This window comes from Haemaphysalis longicornis, unplaced genomic scaffold (genome assembly GCF_048455015.1).
Source record: "Haemaphysalis longicornis isolate Haplotype H1 unplaced genomic scaffold, Haemaphysalis longicornis Haplotype H1 scaffold_10, whole genome shotgun sequence".
Classification (NCBI taxonomy): Eukaryota; Metazoa; Arthropoda; class Arachnida; order Ixodida; family Ixodidae; genus Haemaphysalis; species Haemaphysalis longicornis.
The window spans coordinates 119,154,272-119,178,824 of NW_027526204.1; the positions used below are offsets into that span (position 1 = coordinate 119,154,272).

At 47.8% G+C, this 24,553-nt stretch overlaps 1 protein-coding gene across 1 annotated transcript in view; it reads left to right on the forward strand.

Moving 5' to 3' along the window:
* The window catches only part of LOC144157933 (sodium-dependent proline transporter-like), a 39,949-nt gene extending 17,214 nt beyond the window's left edge, over window positions 1–22,735 (forward strand). The window contains exons 7-14 of the mRNA XM_077688646.1: window positions 2,212–2,315; window positions 3,591–3,715; window positions 4,345–4,457; window positions 5,455–5,583; window positions 12,600–12,699; window positions 14,483–14,583; window positions 17,899–18,054; window positions 22,052–22,735. Of these exons, the coding sequence (XP_077544772.1) occupies window positions 2,212–2,315; window positions 3,591–3,715; window positions 4,345–4,457; window positions 5,455–5,583; window positions 12,600–12,699; window positions 14,483–14,583; window positions 17,899–18,054; window positions 22,052–22,498 (1,275 nt within the window). The 3' untranslated portion in view covers window positions 22,499–22,735. The remainder of the gene's footprint in view (window positions 1–2,211; window positions 2,316–3,590; window positions 3,716–4,344; window positions 4,458–5,454; window positions 5,584–12,599; window positions 12,700–14,482; window positions 14,584–17,898; window positions 18,055–22,051) is intronic.
* Window positions 22,736–24,553: the final 1,818 nt, after the last annotated feature.

A 24,553-nucleotide genomic window follows, 5' to 3' on the forward strand; every position in this document is an offset into this window, starting at 1 on the left:
GTTTAATATTTACAAAGTCAAGTGTACGCTTAAACCTATACAGTAAAATAACAGGAATACAACAGGAGAATGAAATAGTCAACACACATACATGACTTATTTTTCGAAAAATTCACAATATTTAATAAAAATTCACGCAGTAAGCATGCAAGAGGATGCGATACTATTCCATTTCCTGAAGGTCAGTCAAAACACACTCGCAAAAATATATCACAAATTTTAAGTCACTCTAACACAAAACTAACCAAAACACTGTTTATATGTTATACCTCCGGCAAATATTTAGGTTCTTCTTTCTGTAAGTGTTCGGTTATATATTTGGTGTTTGGTTACGTTGTAAATTACAACCTTAAAAATTAACCAGTCGTTTTCAGCTGTGACATTTTGATAAATGAGTCACCCAGAATGATGCATTAGAGTGACTACGATATGCCTACAATATTTACACCATCAGCTAGCACAACTTCTGGGAGTATTTGTAGATGACTTACCTCAAAACCCTCCAGGGTAACATGTGATCACCCCCTCTCTCTCTCTCCAGCGTCGGTGTGTGAGATGAGAAAGCGTAAAGGAAGTTACGCCGAACAGAGGGTTGCCAATATTTTTCAAGTAACAATAACGAAACGTAACAAAATTTTCGTACCCTTTTTTTATAAACGTAAATTTTATCCTAATCACTGTATATACGGCAGTTGTCACTGTCGAGTAGCTTCTCCGCATGCTAGTTCAGAATTTTTCTCAGGGAAATATTATATAAGGCGAAGGCCTTGACTGTTCTGTTGAGCGAAAGCCAGTCTCTCTGCTGTTTCCGGTAAAGCAAATGGCCGCAGTTTCGTAAATAATAAAAGTAACACACCTTCCAGCAAGCGCTGGACTTTAAACTCTGGGTTTTCAGAGTAGGAGGCGAGTGCGTCAGCACCGCGCGAACTCAGCATATCACCAGCGGCGGAACAAGAATTAGCAGGGTGCGCACAGCGCTGACGTCATATCACGTGACAGGTGAACGTGCCAGCACGTGAGTACAACAGGCGCACTCCAGCCGCGGAGAACCGTGATTCTGGTAATGCTGTGCCGTGAAGTGCCGCCAGTCTGCCCGTCGAAATATTTCGCCTCCAAAGACGAAGAAACCAAAGTTATAATAAACACACGCAAACACAATGTAGCCGTAAAGAAGTATTTTACAAGTATCGCCAGGGGAAGGCGCAATGCTTTCGCATGCAATGCATGTCAGCAGACTTAAGTGCTCCAAGAAATTTTGAGAAACTGAAACTTTTCTGTCACGCGGTGGCTACCCCTCAAAATATGGCAGCACAAAAATAAGCCCGTCTGCTGCGACTTAACTTGACGTCGCGAGTGGTAAAGTTACACTTGCCGACACAATCGTTGAAACACCAGTTTTAAAGCGAGCCTTTTTAGCTCTACCCCCCTAGGGTTCTGTCGTGACCGTTGCTGTCAAGAGAAAACTCCCGCGAACAAATAAAAGAAGTTACTGGCACCGCCAGGCAACGAACCTGGAGCGAATAGGGAAACGGAGCGAGAGCCCGTTGTCTTTCCGATTGAGCTACGAACGCACGCGCAGACGGGGGAGACAGACGGTGCACATACGGAGCACATCTTCGGGTTTACCCCCTTTGTTCGAGCTGAATGCCACGTGATAGCGTCGCGCGACCTCTTGCTCCGCTGTGAGCTCCGCCCACGGCAGGTGTAGTGGCCGTGTGCGTGCCTTGGACATGCTCTAGGAGTTGTAAAAAAAGTAAGCTCACACCAACGCATGGCACGTAAATTTTCCTCCGTCACTACCACCGATCTCCTCTCTTTTGTCGGTGTGCCCCAGACACCGAGGAGAAGTTAAATCGCCTAACACCAGGTTTGAGCTTCCTTTAATTTTGTCAAAAACGTTTCCACTCATTTGCTTCACTAATACAACTCAACCAACCACCGTTCATGAATCATTCATTCATTTAACCTTAGCAAAGAATATCTCTTTGAATTATTAAGGGTGTGGCTAAGTGCATTGCACTTGTCTCTGGTTTTACTTTTTGTAGAGCCACGTATGAGAATTCAAGTGACGTCGCATGGCTAATCGTTGTGGGTGTCGTTTACAGCTTGGCTTTCCAACCACCTTCACAGGGTGGATTGGCGCGCATTTTTTTAGTTGCACTGGAAACTTACCTGTGTTGATGTGTTCGCCGCAACATCAATTCGTTGCAGGTGTGGAACCAAGCATGCCAACAGATTTTCTACTCCTTGGGTGCCTCCATGGGCACGATCATATGTCTCGGCAGCTTTAATGACTTCAAGAACGACCTTCGCCGGTGAGATTTCTACGATACACCCAGATGCTTCTAATATGCAACGCTAGCATAGATAGATGCCCTGTGACATTTGTACTAAAAAAGACCATGAAGACAAAATACACGTACGATTGATTACCAAAACTAATTTGTCCCGATAACAATGATAACGACTTTATTACAGAGTTTATCAACTAATCGATATATAAAGAAAACATTCGAAACAGCGGCGACTTCACAGCCACTTCCCAACGATTTTCTATGACGTCAGAGATTTTTTGTGTGTGTGCGATTGGCAGGGCACAGACCTAAGTCATAGAATAGAAACATGACTGCGAAATTGTAGTGGGGCGTCTAGTTGATCGTTGATCTAGTTGATCGTTTGATCGTATCACTTGGAACACTGCCGTGCAGTTAACACATCGATGACTCTGTTTTTAGTGCAGGTAACATTATTTCACTCCAGTTCATTTTACGTCGCGGAAGCGCGAAATTTGAGCTTACATTTTCAATATTTTGTACGTTTTTTAAATGAAAAAACGTTTTTCGTGCCTGGCAAGAAACCGAGTGACGTAGCAGGGGCTAGTTGGTTCAAAAAATAAACAAAGGTGTATTTTGTCTTCATGGCAAGAATGATGCCACTGCTTCACCCGGGCATGAAGAAGCTATCCAGTTTTGGGCATCCCTGCTTCGTGGCGCGCAGTAGCGGCAATGATACGTAAAAGCCGGGATTTCGTACAGGCGCAAGAAGGGGTCCCTAAATTAGCAGTGCCTCCGTCTTTCCAATGCCAGTTCCAAAATTCTCTTTCTCCCAAGTGCCCTGGGCCACGTTTCCTAACAATTATTGAAGTAGTTTACTTGCACTGCCGACAAAGTGTTTCAGGACTCTTTTCCCGTGCCGTTAAATAAAGAATAAGTTTAAGGACCACCTGTGCAAGAAGAATAACTACGAGCGATGGAATTAACTCCTCTGCAGACAGACGAGGAAGGTATTCTGCAACAAAGAATGGATTCCGCTGACACAGTATAGCGGTGGCTTCGAAGTCTGGGTGGGTGCATGCATGCTTCATCTTGCTGTGCACGTAAGCTGGCTGATTGCTATGATGATAATGATGATTATTGGGCCGCTGTTGATTATGAGGATGATTATGACGCTGATGATGACAGTGGTGTGGTTGGTGGTGTGATGCTGCTGATGATGGTGGTGGTGTGGTAATGTTGATGATACTAGTCGTGGTTATGATGATGCAGTTTACAGAAAACTTATGTTCTGCTCTCGCGCTCTTCCGCCCACAGGGACATAATGATCATTACTATGGCGGACCTCTTTACCAGCCTGTCTGGAGCCATTGTCGTGTTTGCTGTGCTCGGAAACATGGCTCACAACCTGAACCTGCCGGTTGCCAGCGTTGCTGACAAAGGTTAGCGTGTTTCACCGGGTTGATTTCAACACTATCGATGCAAGACTTGCACGGAAATGTGTACGATAGCAAGAGCTGGCAGTACGACCTGACCACGCATCGAGCGCATCCGAAACACGGGGAGGAACTGTGTCCCATCATGTTCTTGTGGCCGCATGTGGGCCCGCATACACACAGAATCAGGGTAGATTCGGATCATTGATAATCAGTTATATGTACACGGCTCCTTGTATGGAGAATGGTACAACATGAAATGATAATTTCACAAAAAAAAACGCACTTAACCGGTCCATCAAGACAAAATACCTCGTGATTTTAGCGTGCGCCGAAATCTCGAACACACAGGCGTTTTCCCTTGTCGCCTTCATCAGAAAAGCGGCAGCCGCGGCCGGGAATCGAACCCGCGTCCTTGAGCTCAGCAGCACATCGCCTTAGCCACTAAGCCACCGCGGCGGGTGGAGCGAAGAGAGACCAACTGTCATGCACACTGTCGGCACAGTGTTTGCAAAGCCAAACGAAACAGACCTTTCGCTCGCCATAACTACGTTTACAAGTATTAAACCTGAACCATTTTTATGTCGTTTTGCAACTCCATTGACTTCGTTTCAAACGTGCCTGGCTTCTTTCAGGACACGGGCTGGCATTCGTGGCGTATCCTGAGGCAGCCAGCCTAATTCCTGGCTCGAACTTCTGGGCTTTCGCCTTCTTTACCATGCTCCTGCTGTTAGCAGTGGACAGCCAGGTGGGTTAAAAAACGTGGAAAAGTGTAGTTTTAAAGGTGCCAGGACGACAAAATACGAGTTTTTTCTAATTTTAAAGAAGCAGTCTTTCGTAACTCACTCAGTTGAATTCCAGCCAAGAAAGGACTTTTTAAACAAAAAGAAACGCAAGAGATATTGAAAACCTTCCAAATTTCGCGCTAAAGTGACGTAATATGAGTAGCAGTCACGTAATGTTGGATTAAAAACATGGTTATCAATGTGCAAACTGCACGATATCATTACGTGATACGATCAAACGAAACTAGAAGCCCCACTAGAATCGCCCAGTCATCTTTCTTGGTGGTGGCTTTGGTGGGCGGCGTCATAGCGACGTCGCCGGAATGTGGCTGGGGTGTCACCATTGCTTCATGTGTTTCCTTTTCATTTCTATGTTATTTTTTTTTAAAGTTTGCGGTAAGAGTGATATCGGTGTTACCGGGGCAACGAAGTTTTTCTAATGAACCAAACTTGTATTTTCTCTGAATGACCTTTTTAGGTACAAAGATAACTAGCTCCTAGTTGCGGTAAAAATGCTACAAAGAAAAAAACACTGTTTATTACGGAAGCCCTACGAAATGTTGTTTAATAGAGACTGTTTCGTATGTCTAGATTACTAATTTCTTCATTCCAAATAGTTGCTTTCGCCTAGATGCCAAGTTCAGTCCTTACAATAAGCAGTGACAGCTAATCCAGTCTAAGCCGTATACAAAGGTACGTCCAAATATCTAACATCGAAAGCAGCAAACTTTCGTTAAATCGTCTGAAAACTTAAAACCAGTAGTGTGAAGCATCGCACTTGTTCAAATAAGGGCCAAAACATCCTTAAGGTGCAGCAAATGTTCCGACCAAACTCTGCAGAAATTACTTCCTAGAACAATTAAAGAATCAAAAAGATTAAAAACTTTGTATGACCGCTCTCTGACAGTACCATGACGCATGTGCCAACGGTACCTTTTTTTTTTTTTTCGTGCCTACCAGTTCGCGATGTTCGAGTCCGTGCTGGTGCCACTGAAGGACGAGTTCCCGATACTCAGGCAATACCCGGCTGCGATGTCCATCATCACGTCGTTCATCGGCTTCGTATGCGGCCTCTGCATGACAACTCGTGTGAGAATACTCTGCATGTCTTCCCTTGCAAGCCGTTTGCTATTCTCCTATGCTATTCTCTTGCTATTATCTTCCTATTCTCTCACCTTGCCAGCAGTTTGTTATTCTTCCCCCCCCCCCCCTTAACTTCTGAGCAGCTGAGCCCAAGGACGTGTGTGTTCGATTCTCGGCCGCGGTGATCGTTTTTCTGGTGGAGGCGAAAAGCGAAAACGCCTGTGTGTTCGAGATTTCGGCGCACGTAAAGATACCCAGGAGGTCAACCTTCATCCGGAGCCCGCCACTCCTGCGCGCCTCATCGCCTGTGTAGCGTCCGTGCGATTAAACCTCATAATCAACTTCTGTATGCGAAGCCAAAGTACTTTTGTTACGTTCACCCTCCGAAATTTTTAATATGGTAAGAGCGACCACTGATTGGCATGTCAACGCCTTATCACGGTGTCCTGCGGCAAAGTAGGCGGGAGTACGCGCATGCGCATAGAAAAATCTGCTAGATGAGTGTTGTCTACTATGCTGTTCTCCTTACAGCAACACACCCCCTGCTTTTCGTATCTGCGATGACCGTTCCGCTAGCCGCGAAAGGTAATAAGCAACGTATACAATCCTGACGTGCGTGCCGGGCAAGTGTTACGACATAAGTCAAACGCGCATGTGAATTGCGCATCTGCTTCAAAAAAAATTAAAAGCCATTCCACTCAATGTGAAAGCTGTCGGCAGTGCAGAGCCTCAATGTGAAAGCTGTCGGCAGTGCACAGCAGTGATTTGTCATAACGGGCTGCAGCGCCGTTATCCGCTCACTGCTGCCACCCAATACATTTCAAATTTCCCGCCTTCGCAGTGCTCGCGTGCCCCTGCCTGAAACTGAGCTAGCGGGAGTCTCGTTTTTAGATGCAGAGCATCTCATTCACTCGCCTTGTCCCTCCGGCGTCGTCGTCATCGGCGGCGGCGTTGTCTGCCCCTCCCCCATTCTCCTCGCCGCGCCAGCTGTGCTCTCTCCCGCTCTCCGCCGCTCTCCGCCGCTCACCCCCTCTCCTCTCCGATAGCGAACACTCTCTCGCGAGGGGCATTGGATTGGATTCGATTGGATTGGCTTGGATTGAATTGGTTTGGCTTGGCTTGGCTTGGCTTGGCTTGGCTTGGATTGGATTTGATTTGGATTTGGATTTGGATTTGGATTGGATTAAAGTGGATTGTGTTGGATTGTGTTGCGTCATAGCCGCGGCACGTTGCGTCATAGGCGCGGCAGACGCGCTGGGGCCGGCGCATGTGCAGTACTCTCTCTTCCGCGGTTTCCTCTCCTTCGGGCGCGCTGCACATATAACCGGTGTGCCGTTCTCCGGCGAAGCAACATCCACGCTTGGCTCAAACACCTAGAGTCCACGCCGCTTTACAAGTACGCCAACGTCGTCATCGACTGGGACCGGCTTACGCAGTCCCCTCAACGTTATGCGCGCTTTAAAACGCGGTCCCTTCGCCGCTCCGCCTATGCGTCGCAGCTACACAGGGGTTCCCGCGAGGGGAGGTGGGAGTTTTGTTCTTGCTTTAATTTCGTACGCTGGAGCTGTACTGCGTCATTTCGAACGCGCCATTTTCTTCTTGCGTGACTGTAGCCTTTATGCGGCATTTCGAACGCGCCATTTTTGTCTTGCGCGGCCGCTTTTTTCGCTGACTATCGTAAAAACCAACCCATCGAGCGTTCCTAACTAAATGAACGCGGGGCTGCCGGTCATATACACAGATTTTACCTGAAATGTACCTGAAGTTTTCTCTGCGCTAAACAACGGGGAGATGTATGACAAGCGCCAGCGGTTCACGAGGTTCGTGCGGTTATGACTATTTAAATCGCGTGGTTTTGAGAAGCCTTAGCGTGACTCCCTGACGCCGGTACAGAAGGCTCTACTTGGGTCCGTTGTCTCGCTGCGCCGCCTGATTCCGGCAGTCGCATCGACCGTTAGCGAGCTAAGACGGTAAGACGAGCCCATAAAGTGCTCTGCACGTAAAAAAATACCGTAGCAGGGGGTAAACCATTCTCTAGGAAACAGCGCAGCAGGCGCTGCTCGCACATGAAAGTGCCTTTTACTGCTGCGCGTACACCCGCCTATTTCGCCGCTGAACACCGCGATAAGGTGCTGGCATGCCGATCGATGGTCGCTCTCGTGATATTATTAAAAATTTGGGAGGGTTTACGTTTCTCTTTCTGTTGCTTAAGTACCCGTTGCTGCTGCTGACTAACCAGGGGATGGTGGGGGTGGTGGCGAAAGATTTATTCAAGTAAAAGAGGTTCGCGCTATAAAGCGGGAGAAGCCCTCAGTCCAGGGCCCCTGCGGCGGCTGCGGTCCTGCGTGCCCGGCCCACCAACTCTCACTGTTCCCCAGGGTCCGAACTGCACAGCGCGGCCTCCCACTGCTCGAGGGTGGGGGTGCGAATAATGACGGCTGCTGGTGCTTTTTGGCAAGCCCACGTGGTGTGGTACAGTGTTGGATGTTCGCTGCAGTGTGGGCATGTTGGTGGACATATTATGGGGTGTATGATATGCAGGAAGCTAAGCTGGGGATATGTGCTTGTTTGTAGCTGCCGCCAGGCTACAGGCTACTCTCGAGTGAGCTTCTGGCGCGATGGTGGATGGGCACATCTGTCAAGGCGGTGGTGTCGCAGAAGTGCCCGGTACTGGTGCTGTATAGGCTCTGGGTCACGGAGCAACTGGTGCGGGGCCCGGATGGTGCATGCTCGGCCGGTAGCGTGTGCTCGCTCGTTTTCGTAAAGCCCAGCGGGACCTGGCGTCCATATTAGTAAAGTAGGGTTTAAGTGCAGAGCATTTATGGGCTGGCATTGTCGTCGTAGCTCGCTAACGGCCGATGTCAAGCAACTGCCGGAATCACGCGGCGCGGAGAGATAACGAACCCAAGTAGAGCCTGGTGTACCGCCGTCAGAGAGTCACGCTGAGGCTTCGAAAACCACGCGGTTTAAATAGTCATAACCATTCGAACCTCGTGAACCGCTGGCGCTTGTCATACATCTCCGCGTTGTTTAGCGCAACGAAAACTTCAGGTATATTTCAGTCAAAATCTCTGTATATAACCGGCCGCCCCCACATTCATTTAGGTAGGAACGCTCGTTGGGTTGGTTTTTACGACAGTAAGCGTAAAAAGCGGCTGCGCGAGAAAAAAATGGCGCTCGAAATGACGCAGAAAGGCTCCAGCCGCGCAAGAAAAAATATCGCGTTCGAAATGACGCTGAAGGCTCCAGCATACGAAATTAAAGTAAGCCCAAAAAGAACAGAACACCCGCTGGCGCAGTTTCAGGCAGGGGACGCACGAGCGCTGCGAAGGCGGGAAATTTGAATTGCATGTTCATCAAGACAGGAGTGAGACAGGGCGGCGAAGAGCGTGATGGGGGGTATCAGTGAGCGCACAACGGCGCCACAGCCCATTATGGCGATTCACTGCTCTGCACTTCCGACAGCTTTCACATTCAGTAGAACGGCTTTTTTTTTTTTTGTAGTCTTAGGGCGGATATTGAGATACGACCGTTGCCTTAGTTTCTGCAGGCCTCTTGGCTCATTGCTTAATGGGAAGTTTGTTGGAAGTTTATTTACTGTAGGTTTATTGGAAGTGGTTTATTGGAAGTTGGAGACGCCATCGCCAGTGCGATGGCCATTTCTTCGGCTTCAACGATGTTTTTGGTTTTTACGGTCGCAGTGCGAGCAACACCGCCTGAGCCGTCGATGACGCTACTGCTGTGGCTGGATGGGATGCGTAGTGGGTCGCGTCCCTCAATCGCACATGAGGGTGGTCCGAGTACTTCCCTTGTAGGAAATGTACCCGTGCTTGTCTGCGCTGTGCATGATGCTCAGGGTGCATGTTTCCCGGAAGCGGAGCAACCCTGATGAGCGTACGGATGTCCTGTGGCACAGTTTTCAAACGGTCGAGGGTGGTTGGCGTCCGCTATCTGGTATCCTAGCTGCCTCAGCACCGTGCGGCCGGTCGAAGTTTGCCTGAGCCGCTCTAGTTGGCTGACAAGGTGGGCACCAATGATCTCCTGCACCAGGGGATTACCCGGTCCTTATCAGCTCGTTGAATCGGTGCACAGCAGGGAAGAACGACTCGTCGATCAACTCCCTGCTAAGAGCAGATGTGGTGATACCTCTTGTTATCGGTTGTGCTGTGACGCGAAGAAATCACTATGAAAATGCACGCCCATAAAATAAGACGACGACCATAAACAAGACGCGCGCTGTGGGGTACGTTACAAACAGCCCAAGAGCACCATCATCTTCACCAAGAGCTACGACGCAAAACGCTGGAGGTGACAGGACGAGCTCACGGCGGGCGCTGGCGAATAAGAAACTGCCAGCGGCAGCGGCCCGGGGGAGAAGCGATCCAGTGAAGAACACCGAGTGAGCAGACAGTCAGAGTGTGAAGCGTGACCGGGATGTCGGGCGACCGGACCAATGCTGCGCCCCAAGAGATCTTCCACGACTGCAACCTCCAGGAGGTTCCCTCTGCAAGCGAGTCGGATGGCCGGACGTCGGTAGGAGGCAGCGACGCCTCAAGAGAGCTGCGGGCCCCACGACTGTGCAACGGGAGCTCGGTGCGCGCTCTACCACTGCTGCCTCGACACGCCACCTGGACCTTTGAACACCGAGACACCACGACTGCGCCTCTTGGACGTGACGTAGTGCAACCCCGTTCCAGCATCGAACACCTACTGTGGACTTTTCATTAACCGACTTTGACTCGTCCGGCATGTTCACACTGTGGCGTTTTCCAGTTAGGACTAAAACGTTTTCGCCGAGGCTTAGCTCCGCTTACCTGTCGTTGGTCTTGCACCTTTGTATCCGTGTCTGTTGTGTGTGTTTATTTTGGTTCCGCGTATAATATAAAAACATAGTCTCGTTTAAAGAGTTTCTTCTTCAATTTATTTTTGTTAAGAGCCTGATAGTGATCCCGATAATTGACCTAGAAGATCACTCCTCATGAACCACCACTAGTACGCCCGTGCACACAACACACTCACATGCAATATCGTTTTGCGACACGCATTATGATGTAGCTGTCGGAAAAAGTTCAAACTGCCTGTGTATGTATTGATAACCAAATTTCGCCTAGAAACCATAAGCAACTCGATCTCATCAGTAGTTAATAAATTAGGTCGTGTCTTAATCGTAAACACACTATCGTAAACGTGACCACCGTTGCCTAACCATTGCTACAATAGAAGACGTGTACACATCATTCTCATTCTGATCTGTAGCCCTTATGTATTAAATTAACAGCTTCTGTTTTGCTTTAATAAACGTTTTAACTGGATAGAAAACGTAAAACCAAGAACACCTACTTGACGCGCCGAGCATTTGGCGTGTCAAGTTGCTGTTCTTGAACCGCTCAGTAGGTGTTCTTGAACCCCACTTGAACCTCTCGGCCAGCATTCGCATTTCCCGCCGTAGAGCGGGAAATGTGAATGCTGGCTGAGCGGTTCAAGTGGGGACGACGACGATTGTAACTCACAAAAATGCGCTTAAAGTCGCGTGTACAATTGTACACGCCGTGTCGCCAAGGGTTATAGTTTGAAATTAAAGGGGGCCTCTCAAACATGCAGTTTCCAAACAAAAACGCAGGCTCTCAAGTAGCTTGAAAGAGCAGAGTGAGAGCGATAATTCGCATACAGACCGCTTATGTGTAGGAAAGCGAAATGATTACAGTCGCGCTTTTCGAGTAAAGGTTTATATCCGGGGCTTTGACTGTTGTCGCAGATTTTGCCCGTATTTTAGCGAGAGCATTTCGTGAGGCAAGCATCTATACTCGCGTACCAGTTGAGAACGGCAATAGCTCATGTTGTGTATCACTCCGCTGAAGCGACGGACTCGTGACATCAACGCGCGGGCGCGCGTTTTGAATGAAAATTGTGCTTATCGCAATTACGTGACATCGTCTGATTCTTCTTACCTAGTTCTTTTGTCGCCGCTGCAGTTATTTATAAGCGTAGATATTTCGAAAAATCGCGGAAACGACTCGTGCCACGTTCAAAATGCTCGCAGTAACGCACTCCTTGAGGCGCGCGGAGGAACAGCCGCTTGCGGTGATGAGGTGCAGGGGCAGTTGAGCTGTACTGGAGTATAGCGCAGTCGTGTTAAAACCCGTTGTATTTCTGAAGCCAACGTAACCGGATCAATCCGCGCATGCACAGTCGTTGCCTAGCAACTGAACTTCCTGCTCCATTTCTGCGATTTATTTCTGAGCCGCAAGGTGTGCTTGATGACGTACTCATATCCACCGTCGTTCAGTCGCGACGTCGTCACCACCTCTTCCCGTCTGGCACTCGTTGAAAAAAAAAAAGAGGCTTATTGACGTAGCGGCCCATACGTGTACAAACATAGTTTCTCCTACCTTTTTCCAGCATATGTAATATTACACATAAATACTTCCGCCACGTGTCATCGGGTCATTCGATTTAGCTCAGAAGAGGCATTAACCAGGAAATTTCTTTAGACCGACGACGCCCCTTAAATGTTTGCCCTGATTGATTGATTGATTGATTGATTGATTGATTGATTGATTGATTGATTGATTGATTGATTGATTGATTGATTGATTGATTGATTGATTGATTGATTGATTGATTGATTGATTGATTGATTGATTGATTGATTGATTGATCGATCGATCGAACCCGTGAACTACACTTATTCATCATTGAAACTATCCAAACACCAAACACTTTGCCCCTGCCAAAATTCGTGGATGGGCTGTCCTTTTCTTTTATGTGCAACAACACCAAGACATGGCGGGGTAGCAGTGCGGAGGGGGAAAATTGAACTACGCAAAGCTCCGACGGGTGCACCGGGACAGGATGGGAACAGCGTGAGAGGGTGGGCGGATGAGGCAGGAGAGGCATTACGTTGCTGGAGCGGCAGAAGACTGTCGTCTTTCAACGACATTTCCACCGACGCGAGCAGATGCGGGGCCAGTTTATTTTGTCGGTAATCTCCAAGTGAAGCCTTTCGCTGAAATCTCTCGCAGGGCGGGATGTACGTGCTGAACCTGATCGACACGTACATTGGTGGGCTGATCCTGCCCATGATCGCCGTCATGGAGCTCTACACGGTGTCCTGGTTCTACGGTACGAAGCCGAAAATAGCGAAAATTGAAACTTAGTTAAGCAACAAAACACTAGCCAATAAACACTGGATTTGATGCGAAGGAAACGAAGCCTTGCGATCACTGTTAAACGCAGCGGTGACGCTTTTGAAAGATTTGATTGAAAAGTTAGGACTGCTCTTGTTGCTTTTAATTGTTTTTAACTACCCATCAGAAAACCGCATCGGCATTGTGCGAACCACTGGCCAGTAAGTAACAAACATAGCGAATTTTAAAGGGACCCTGGGACACGTTTTTATTTACTATTTTCCTAAATCCTAAATGCTTTCAGAACGTAGTCACCAAACACATCCAGTACTTAGAATAGAAGGTCGCTAAGTACCTCTGCCAAAAAATTACTGCGCCATCCCCTTAAAATCTTAGAATCTTAGAATCTTAAAAATTGAGAATCTTGTTCAAGAAAAGGAAGAAAGTGGAAGGGTTGGTGACAAGGGTTTCACTCACGGAGCACACTAGAGATGGCGCGGCGAATTTGCGCAGCGTTCCCCGCACGGAATTTCCTGCTCGCCGGCGGCGGCGGCGGCAGTACGGCTTTGTCGTCTGCTTTAGCAACGGTTGTCTTGGGCCTGTTTTGGTGCAGCTTCGCGTCCATTGCGCGCTTCCTTTGCACGGCTTGATTAACTTGTTCGACAGCACCTCCTGTGTAACCTGAGCACGACGGAATTAATTGGTCGTACGACAAAGATTCGTTAATGATTGGCTTGCATGGCGGGAAAACAAAATGTGGAGACCACATACAGACATCTGGCCGCTAGAGAAACGCTACCTGTTGCGCACTGCTTGCCACGAATGGGACTCTGTTTTCTAGATTGGTGAATACCAATTCGGTTATGTTTTAAGAGGTATTACAAAAGGCGGAAGGAACAACTGGTCCTGATAAATAGCGATTATAAAACTTCGCTCACCTTTCTCGCTCACCTTTCTCACCTCTCTCACCTTTAAGCTAACTAGTTTAAATCAGTATAAATGGGAATCACTAAGCTCACATGCCAAATCGTTTCGGTGTCTGCGCTTGAGTCACGCGGTGGTGTAGCCCCAAGCTATCACATCAGGATGGCTAAGTTCCGCTGTGTCACCCTTCGAAAGACGCTCCTCTCCGTTTTCTTTCTGCCAACGCACGGCCGGACTACGGCGGCGTCGTCCACCATTCTAGCCCGGCCGTGGCCGGTACGCTGCTGCGTTTTGTACGTCGCCCCCGCGAATTCCAAGTAACGGCTGGCAGTAGCTCTTGCTTCACTTTTTGTAGAGCCACGTGTGTGAATTCAAGTGACGTCGAATGAGCGATTGTTGTGGGTGTCATTTAATGCTTCGCTTTCCAATCACCTTCAAAGCATGGATTGGAGCCAATTTTTTTAATGCTACCTGACATATTTGTCAAGTTACTCCCTTTTCACAAAACTTGTTGTTGAGCTAGTTGGATCACGACTTATTTCGGGCACCAAACGACGTATACGGGCGCCATATATTGCCGCCCGTATGTGCTTTGTGTTTCTCGCTTCGTCGACGTCAGTTAATCACCGGAATGTTTGCACCTGAAGTTCCTCCCCGTGACGTAACTGCCGGTGCGGAAAAGTGGATGGCGAGCCACTGCTCTTACTTTTTTTATTTATCATTCACCTTTAATGTTAAAACCGGCATGAATGTTATTCTACTGGCGAACTCTACGAAACAGTCGCATTTGTACCTTGTCTTCATGACATGTTTTCAAAGTACTCTGGGAAATATTGAACTCCTTGTGACCGCAGGCCAACGTCGACTCTGTCTCGACATCGAATTCATGCTGGGATCCCCTCCAGGCGCTTTCGTTAAGATCTGCTGGTTGCTCGTGTGCCCTTTTTTTCTCACGGTAAGACGAAGTGACGCCGAAGGCTTTCTAAGTAGCATTTCAGTGGGGGTGTTGGGGGTGAACTTCGAACTGCGCCGTTTCCGCGGAGGCTGCAGTTACTAGACTGCAAATAAGTACACAATAATACAATATCGTATTTACTCGCGTAATGATCGCACTTTTTTTCAAAAAATATGATGCAAATTTAGGGGTGCGTTCATTACGCAAAGTAGTTTCAGCGCAGAAAACGCAAGTTGCAGGTCAGAATGATTATGATAAGTCTCATGAACATAATAAACATAAAAAAATAAAAACATAATAAAAACTCCACCGACCACCGAATGACCACCAAATGACGCAAAATGCAGTATTTCATTATGGAACGCCCCAGAATTACGGAACGCGCCGGAATGAGTTTGGTGCGAGGGGAGAACAGGTCGACCAATAAGTGGCTGCTGCTGTCAGTGTGGGACGTCAAGACACGGCTGCCGATGCAGCAAGCCGAGCGCGTTTTTTTATTTGTCTTGTGAGTACATAATGTGCATTTAGTGAGTTTCTTCCGCACTAATAATGAACTCATGCTTGCCGATATCGCTAATATAATCAAGTCCGCGGCAATAACGTAGCCATGTCGGCTTTGAAAGAAGAGGAAACTAAGGTAAGCACGACCATCGTCATCTAGACTTGTCACACATACGACATATGGCTGCGGCAAGTTCAGAGTGCGATCATTGCGCGGGAAATATTTTGACGACAAACTTCAGGGGTGCGATCATTACGCGAGTGCGATCACTATGCGAGTAAATACGGTATTAGGAAAGCATGAATTGACGCATTGATTACCCCAAATTACTAAAAACTAAATCCAGTGTCTCTTTATAGGTTTTTCTCAGGACCTGCGGAACAATCTCATGACTAATTTCGGTATCAACGCCAGGCTGATACTGAAACTAGTCAAGAGAGGGCACCACAGCCCTTATGGCGAATCACTGCTCCGCACTTTGACAGCTTTCACCTTGAGTGGAACTGCTTTGTTTTTTCTCTAGAGGAAGCCAGTCGGGCTCGCGTAAGTTTTGTGTCAGCCGCTGCGCGGCACGTCTGCTTTAAATACAGCTGGAATGATGGCGAGGCCTAACTTTAAAAGAGTGAGTGCATTGACTTCGTAATTGTGAAATTGTTGCAATAGGAGCCCGTCATCGATTACATATTAGTGTAATGCGTAAGATTGAAAAGGCCAACTCAGCTACCGCTCACCTAGCATTGAAAAACATTGACCGCGTATAGATCTGCTTGCTGCGGTACAAATGTCGTTGAAAGACGATAGTCTTCGGCCTCCCCTGCCTCGTAACTCATTTCTTGCTGTCCACTCCCACTCCTTACGCTGTTTGCTCCCTAGATGGCTCCTCTCGGCAATGCAATCCAATTTTCCCGCCTTCGCATTGCTCGTGCGCCATTGCCTGGCACAATGCGCATCTTTTCCTTTTGTTTCTTTCTCTGCATGGAACAGCACGAGCGGGAGCCCTGTTGTTTTTGTGCTTGTTTTTTTACTTGCTATCGTAAATAGCAACCAAACGTGCATTATTAACTAAACGAACTTGGGCAATACCGGCTACGTACTTACATTTTTGCGTCAAATGTACCTGGCATTTCCTTTTCGCTAAATAATGGGGACATGTATGATCTACGCCCACAGTTTTAGTTGTTTGTAACGGTTCTGTCTACATTTACTTCTTGACGAATTGTTTGGACATTTGGCCGGAAGGTTGAATTCGGGGACAGACAGACAGGCAGGCAGACAGACAGACAGACAGACAGACAGACAGACAGACAGACAGACAGACAGACAGACAGACAGACAGACAGACAGACAGACAGACAGACAGACAGACAGACCAAAATCTTTTTGTATATGTATCCCAGGAAAGACTACTGCCTTCAAAATCCCCATAGAAAAACCAAGCAGCGGGATTTTGTAATTTGGTACGAATGATGAGTGCTGTTCGCGTAGTTTTGCGTTTTATGGCAACACGTCAGTGAGAAAGTAGTTAATGAAAAGCTCATACCAATATCTTTAACGCGCAGCCTGTAGAGTGGTTTCATTTGTATTAACTCCCAACCATATCTGCATAACTACCAATTGTAACATGCACAGCATCTTATCCGGTCTAGCTGATTGGTTAGATATGTTAGCTTTTGTGGTTGCAAACATGTCTGTATATCATGGCGAAACCGCACTTCGACCTCACATCGATAATGGGCCTAGCCAGGGTCGTGAAGCTTTCGCTATCAACTAGTCTTAACCAAAGCTAAACCACATCAATTTTTTGTCTGACGTCGTGTAGGAGCCAATTTTTGCATTTTCGCCCCGGCATCACTGCTACGTGTAGCAGTTCTTGTTTTTGCATTTATTATCCATGCGTGCGAAGCCGAAAACAAAAAATCTAACTGGCGTGTTTTCTGCATATTCAAAGCTCTTCTTTTTGTATCGTAAGCTACACTGGCCGAGGTTGAGCAGTTTCGCGTGGACCTTGAAGGGCCGTGCTGCGCAAGCGCGAGGAGCATTGCCTTGGATTTGGATGGTATTTGATTGGGTTAAATTGAATTGGATTGGATTTCGAGTACGGGTGTGTAGAGAATTGTGTCTGCACATTCGCCGGTCTGCGCATTCCAGAGGAGTGAAGTCATAGCCGCGGCAGACGCACTGGCGCCGGCGCGTGCCCAGCTGTCCGCCTCCGTTGCGCAGTAGCCAAGTCTGTCGCTGCGCCGGAGCCGCTTGATAACCGTTTCGCGTGGCTCCTGGAGAGGCGTGCTGTGCATGCGCGAGGAGCAGTGACTGGACTGCACTGGATTGGATTGGATTGCTGAACCGTAGCTCACGCTGCGTATATCCTAGCATAGCCGTGCTCAGCCACTGCAATTATTTTTGTTCTCGACGTGTAATATAAAATAACTATAGCTCACATGATTACCATTATTTAGGGAATAGAATTATAGAAGATAATTATAATTACACGTTACCATTTAAGTGACAATTGAACGGAACTAGAGTCCCCTTCCTTCCCTTGCTACAATCCCACAGTTTTGCTTCTTGGCGCTGGCTAAAGTCGGCGGCTGCCAATCGCACGAACGAAATTCCGTGACGTCATTGATCAATCGCCAGAAAGTGGCTGGCCGCTTCATCTGTTTTCCTTGACATCTCGATTGTGTCTTCGATGTTTGCCATTAAACTGGTACCATTTGGATTGGGCCAAAACGTTCTTTTTAATGATCTAAACTTGTATTTCGTCTTCATGTGTTCTTCAATAGATTGCTCCTACAACCCTCCGTCTTCCACAGATAATCGTCATCATGTCGGTGGCCCGCCATCCGCGTACCTCGATGAGGGGCCACCTGTACCCGGCCTGGAGTGACGTCCTCGGCGTCATCATCGTGGTCGTTGGCCTGCTTCAAGTGCCCCTGTTCGCCTTCCTCTACTGGAGGAAAAATAAATTCGTAATGACCACGTTTTTAACCGCGGAGCTGTTTAAGCTGGAACTTCGTCCGGTGGCGTTAGCAAAAAAAAAATACCAAGGAAAATACTGAGCCTCCTGTAAAAGGTGCACTACCGCAAATAGGGTATGCTAACAGTGAAGCCGGTTTTCGCACCTGACCGAGTGTTAGCCCAAGGGGCCTATGCGTATAAGCACCCTCTAGTAGTCTTTCTTGGGCTACTGAAACGCAAAAAAAAATGGACGTAGCTTGCTCTAGTGGCACAAGGCTGGAAAAACAGCAAAGCTGGGGGTAGACCAAGCTTGTTCCCCCCTGGAATCCGCTGTCAATGTAGGGGACCGACTGGAACAGCCTTTTAAAATCCGGCTAAGCTTGGCCTCTCCCCTCAACACTTAGCCTAGCCTAGCAAGATGATCACATAACTTAGTAAAACGTAGTAAAGCCCAGCAAAACTTAGCAAAGCCGGGAGAAGCTAGGTCGACACCCCCCATTGCTGTTTCTCCAGCCTTGCATCACTAGTAAAAGCTGCGTCATTTTTTTTACTGCAAAATGTTTTATACAGGCACAGGAAAACTAACAGAAAGAGGTCAGCCACACAAAACTATGTGCTATGGTCTCATATTCGGAAAACGGCAACTTAGCACTTCGAATGTCCTCTGCAATGAATTTAAAGCGAAGCTTTCTATACGTCTTACTGATGGCCTATGTCGCGTCTAAAACTCACTACAGGAAAGCCAACTTTCTCCAACGATGATGATGACCGTGGGCGAAGTACAAGGGGAAAAAACGCTTTCCGTGGTCGGAGTCCAACCTGGGTCCTTCGCGATATAAAGCTGACGTCTAACCGATAGCGTCATTTTCCGACACGGTCGGAGCAGCTTGAATTTGGAGTGGGGTGCATGGACGTGCAAAATTAGACAGAAAAATCGCGCACACCTCCGTCTAATCACGACGAAGGTTGAACGCGAAGCTTTCTTCGTGCGAATCAAATGGCGAAGGGTCGAAGAGTCAAAGCCGCTGCGATGAAAAGTCCAAACTGCGTGTGAGTCTGCAAATCGTCTGCAAAAGTCAAAGTCAAAGCTCGAGTCAAGTCACGGCTCAGCCAGTCAAAGTCTAAATCGTCTGCGATCCAAACTCAGCCTTCCAGAAAATGGCTCACGAGAAAGCTTCGAGTTCAACCATCGTCGTTGTTAGACGGAGAGGTGCACGATTTTAAAATTCTATGAAAACCTAAAGTGATTTTAAGACGCATTCAAAATGTGTGTATTGAACATAAGCCATATTTTAGTGTTATATGCCCATAGAGAGCTTAGTAACTCAGTAAAAACATTTTTCTCTTTCTCGGTCTTAGAATTGCGGGTTTGAGTGACGTCACTCAAGCCACCTTTCTTTCATGTTGCAGCATTTAACGTATTCGACGGGCGCCTAAAAATCGCAACATAAGCAATGTAGTAATTACAAGTGGTATCTGCTGCGACGAGCAAACCACGCAGTGATTCGCTGTGCTGGGAATACCTATAGCTTTCGAAGTTCTTCAGCAGACAAAAATAGTGAAATCGTTCATCGGGATCGTTGCAGGGAAGTTTTAATATTGCACCAGCTGGATCTTAAGCGCGTGTACATCCTAATGCGGTGGCTTAATTAGAATAGCCCGAGTAAACCTACCTTCTGTGTTTCATAGACACGTTGCCACAAGTATTTTTGCAGTGACAGTAGCCAGACAAACCCCAAACCAATGGACTCGAACTCTCGTAGTCGTCCACATGAAATGACGTCGTCGCACAGGTCATCTATAGTGTGGATATCGTGGGGTTCTTACGAGCGACCTAGCCAGTACTCCGGCGTAGGCCACCACGCAACATATGCAACAATGCATAATGCGTGGTTGACATGCTCCCGGCATGTCAACCACGCGAGCTCCCGAACCTACGGCAGCCCGGTGAGGTTCGCTGATACGAGAACACAAAAGACAGTAGTGCCGATGCACAGCCGTTTATTTGGGAACTCCCAAAGCATGCAAGCACAAGGCTCGATGGCATTCACGAATTACGCCGTCTGGGTAGTCATCGCGAACGGGAGGCAGGCACTCACGGCGCGCGACAAACAGTTCCCACCTGAGATACACGGTATCCGCCGCCGTCGCGTTGTTCCGCCGATGCTGCCCCGACCAAAACTCCCGCGAGACTCTCTCCCTCTTCCGTGCGCATACGTTCGCGCCGCCCGCGCGCCTATGCCCCGCACGGACCGGTGGTGCCATATCTCGGGGGTGCGCCGACGAACCATTGGAGCGCCGGACCGGTTTAAGCGTAACGCGTCTCTCCCGAAGCTCGCGCCGGCTCGGGATCGCGGGCCGGGGTTCTCCTCAATTCCCATAATAGTAACTGGCCCAAACCACGTTTTCATAAATTATAGCCGCTAGCCCGGACCACGTTTGCAGAAATTATCAGAAATTACTGATAGGCGTCCATACTGTCGTTTAGGCATGTCTCAAAGTACAGCATACTCACGATAATTCAAACTCGGATACTTCAAACTTTCGGTTAATTCAAACAAATTTCAAAATTTTGGCTGGCCCGCTACGTCTTCAATGTATTTCATAGCCGCTTAATTCAAACTGTTTCGTTGCGTAAATTTGGTTAAGTCGTGCTTTTTTCTTGTCCTTGCCGGAAAATATCTGCCGAATTTGCCCCTCGAAGCAGCACATTTGCACCCTTTGAGCACATTGCTAGGATGAAATCAAGTGTTGGGCGGAAGCCCGTCTTGTCGGGGAAACGCATGATACAAATTAAAAACAGACACCGACCTCGAGTGTTCATAAAACAAAAAAAAGACGTCTCGGCTCCCGTAGGAGCCTTGTTCACAATCTTTTTTTTCGTTTTATAAACGTTTTATAAGCGTTTTCGTTTTACACAACGTATTTTGTCTTTTTATAAACACTCGTGGTCGGTGTGTGTTTTTAATTTGTAACATTGCTAGGATCCACAAGCTCTTGACCAGCGCAGAAAACTCTTGCGGTAAACCTGCCGCCCTTGCTAGCATCGAAAACTGTTTGAACTCGCATGAAAGGTGAAGCATTCAGCCATTTGTTTTTTTTTTTTTTTTCTAAGTGTGAATAGCACGTGAGTATTGTGTTTGAGTGTTGCGTTGTTAAGCATATGTGCATGTTTTGTTACAACACAAGTTGGTATGTTGTCGCCAGTCATATTTATCAGAACTTCCTATAATTGAAACAAAATCGTGGGGTCCCTTTGAGAGTCCACTGTATTTACTTCAGCAGCGTATTTCAGAAAAATTTTCGACTTTCAATAAAAATAACGGACAAATCTTGCGCTACGGGAAAGTTATTTTCGCTTCGCGAAAATTTGCCAGACAAGTATCGCCATTTCAACGGATTTACGTGAAATGTAGAGTGATTTGGCAGGGGGAAAAAGCCCCGGCAAACCTCGGCAAACCAGACCGGCATAAAGCCCCGGCAAACCAGCAACATCTCAATGTTTTACGGCTTAAACTTTTGTCCCCTTTCAGTCGATATTTGTGTGCGTAAAACCAATGCTAAAGTGAGCGAAAAACTGAAGTTGGCGGAACGTGTTTGTACTTTGGAGCGGCCGATGATCTAATTCCGTCTGTAGTGCCAGAATGTTTGCCGCTGAAAACCTTTGCCAGTGTTGTTTTAATGCAGCGAATACGGGAATTTTCTTCCGAGACAGAATTAAGATTCTGAATTGTTTGCTCAGCAATCGTTCCGTCGGGGACGGAGGCGGAGCTATTTCGGACATTCGAGATGAGCTCAGCATTTTTGGTTGCGCCAAAGTTTCCAGTTGCTGAATACTTTCGCAAGATTCTTTGCAACTTAAGCATATAGCTAAGTCGCAAACATCCTCGAAAGTCACTGTCCGGCACTGCAAATGATTGCTCTCGCCACCAGACTACCTGAAAGGTGCTTAGATGCTCATTCTATGACTTCCATCTCATTCTACAACTCCCACCCCACCAACCGCAGAACTTCCGGGAAAGCCTCAAGCCAGCCCACGACTGGGGACCCGAGGACCCAGTGGTCTTCCGCAACTACATCGCTTTCATCAAAGGACGGGGCGACAAGAGAAGCGAAGCCGAGCTGCGTGGGCCTGGTGGCCGTGGACGTTCTACAGACGCCGACTCGAGGGCAGTTGCGGCGGTCATAGCGGGCCCGGCAGAGTTGCTGACCGAGGACGAGGTCAGCTTTGACACACAGCAGCAGGTCTTGCAAGCGCCATCTAAGAAGGCGACGGGCCTCCTGCCATCTGGAGCCCTAGCTAGCGGCGTGCTTGGGCCTCGGCCCGAACCGCGACTGCTCAAGTTCACCGCTGAGGAGGAGGACGTGCTCCTAGATGACGAAGTCAGCGTTGTCACCACCGTGTCTCCTCGCCCGGAACCGGGAGAAGCGATCGATAAGGACAAGAAAGTTTAGCGTCGTCTCGAAGGTCCCGCGCGAGAAATGCGACGCCCGTCGCGTTTTGGGGTGTCTTCTTGCTGCCACCGAAAGCGGTCTCGGACGTTGCTGCCGCTTCATTCGTGCTATAGCCCTTGTGCATGCAGTGTAACACTGCTACTTATAAAGGCAAAAAAAAATTAAAATTCAATTTTTTTCGCAGCTTACTGCTCATAAATAGTAGGCAAGGTTTATTTCTTTTTCTTTCTACGTAAATGTCGGGGGTGATAAGATTTTAAACTTGCATTGTTAAGTGCGATCTTTTCGTACATATGCGATAGATATGCGATCATGCGATCAACAGTAACACAAATAAAATACACTATAGCCCACGGTTGAGTTCTCAAGAGAAGTTTTCCTGCAAAACATTTTTTTTAATTGCTACTTAGGACGTATCAGCACGTGAGCCGTTTTGAATGCAAGTCAGTGCTATGAAAGAACCATTGCATTGTCTGAAATTGCGAACACATCTGGAAACATTGGCTTTAGGATTCACTCTATTTTTGTAGCGTCTTGCTTCTTGAATGCGAATACGTTAAATATATTGTTGCGGAGCAGGGAAAATGCCTATTCACAAGTAATAAACGAATGATTCTCTATTGGCAGATAATTAGCTAAGCAAATTCAGACAGGCAGCTAGGTCTCGGCTCGTGCACATGCTAGTCCCTCCCCCCCCCCCCCCCCCCCCCGAGCGTCTTCTTCTTCCTCGACAGCTAGCTAGGCTGCCGCACAACCATCATGGCACATGCCCACTTTGGGGGGATTGTGCCCTTTGAAAGTCGAGTCTCTGGACAGCTCATTTCTCGGTTAGCTCATTTCTCTAATAACCGCCACGCGGCAATATGAATCACTCACTGTCATATTGAATTTTTAAATGCAGAGCATTTCAGTAACTCGCGATGTCACCCGCGTTGACGTCCGTAGTCGTAGTCCGCACCCCTCCCCCTACACTACAGTCAAACCCGTTTATAGCGAACTGCAATATGCACCGCGATTAGTTCGATATATCCAATAATTCGATATAGCCGAACCCGCCTATAACGAGCTTATTGTTACGAGTTCGCAATCCGCGGGAGCTCCCCGCCCCCTCCCCAACTCCGCCATCCACGTATGCAGAAACGAACACAGTACAGTAGCAAAATAATCCATTTATTGCAAGTATCAAAGCTACTTTCCGCCTTAACTGCCCACGTTGCAAAAAAAAACGGTGATTTTTGTTTTCACTTTCGTTTTGGCGGCTTCAACTAGCATAGCATTCTCTACACGAAACATTGTTTGCACCAGCTCCAGTCGAGTCCATGTCCTCAAAAATGTAAGAAGCATTGGCGGAACACATCGACTGCCGAAAGCGCTCCATTATAAGCGTCGGACGGATTTCACTGGCGACATCATCGGGAACGTTGGCGAGCTCTTCCCACAGTTGACCGGTGCTGCTGTCTTGGCCCGCGCATCGGAAACAGTTTCGAAAAGTATTGGGCGTCACGTCGCTCCGTGCGAGGCGCAATGTCTCAGTCGCGGCTCTTGCTCCGTGGTCGCGGCCAATCCACATCTCAATCGCCGCTCCGAGATCATGCATTTCGGCGGCCATTCTAGGCGCCCAGAGTTCGATATATCGGATGTGAACTTCGTTATAAGGAATATGTTTCCCATGTATCTCCGTAACTGAATTATTTTTGTTCGATATATAGCATAATTCGCTCTTTCCAGGTTCGTTATAGCCGGGTTTGACTGTATATATAAAAAAATACTATCCGGCGCCTGGTTTCGATCCCTCGACCCTGCGGGCGGAACGCAATGTACATGGTGCTCTACCCACTGCGCCACAAAGCCGACACAGAATGGGAGGCTATGAACGCGCCTTATATCCTTGACTCATTCAAACTACGTCAAGAAGCTGCTGATACAACGCATTCACTACCACCAACTCCCCAAAGACTAAGCGTTAACGCAATACACCCACACTCTATGCGACGCATTTACTCGAGTCCCCCTCGCGGGGAGATGGGCCCAATTTTTCGTTCCTTTATTGCATGC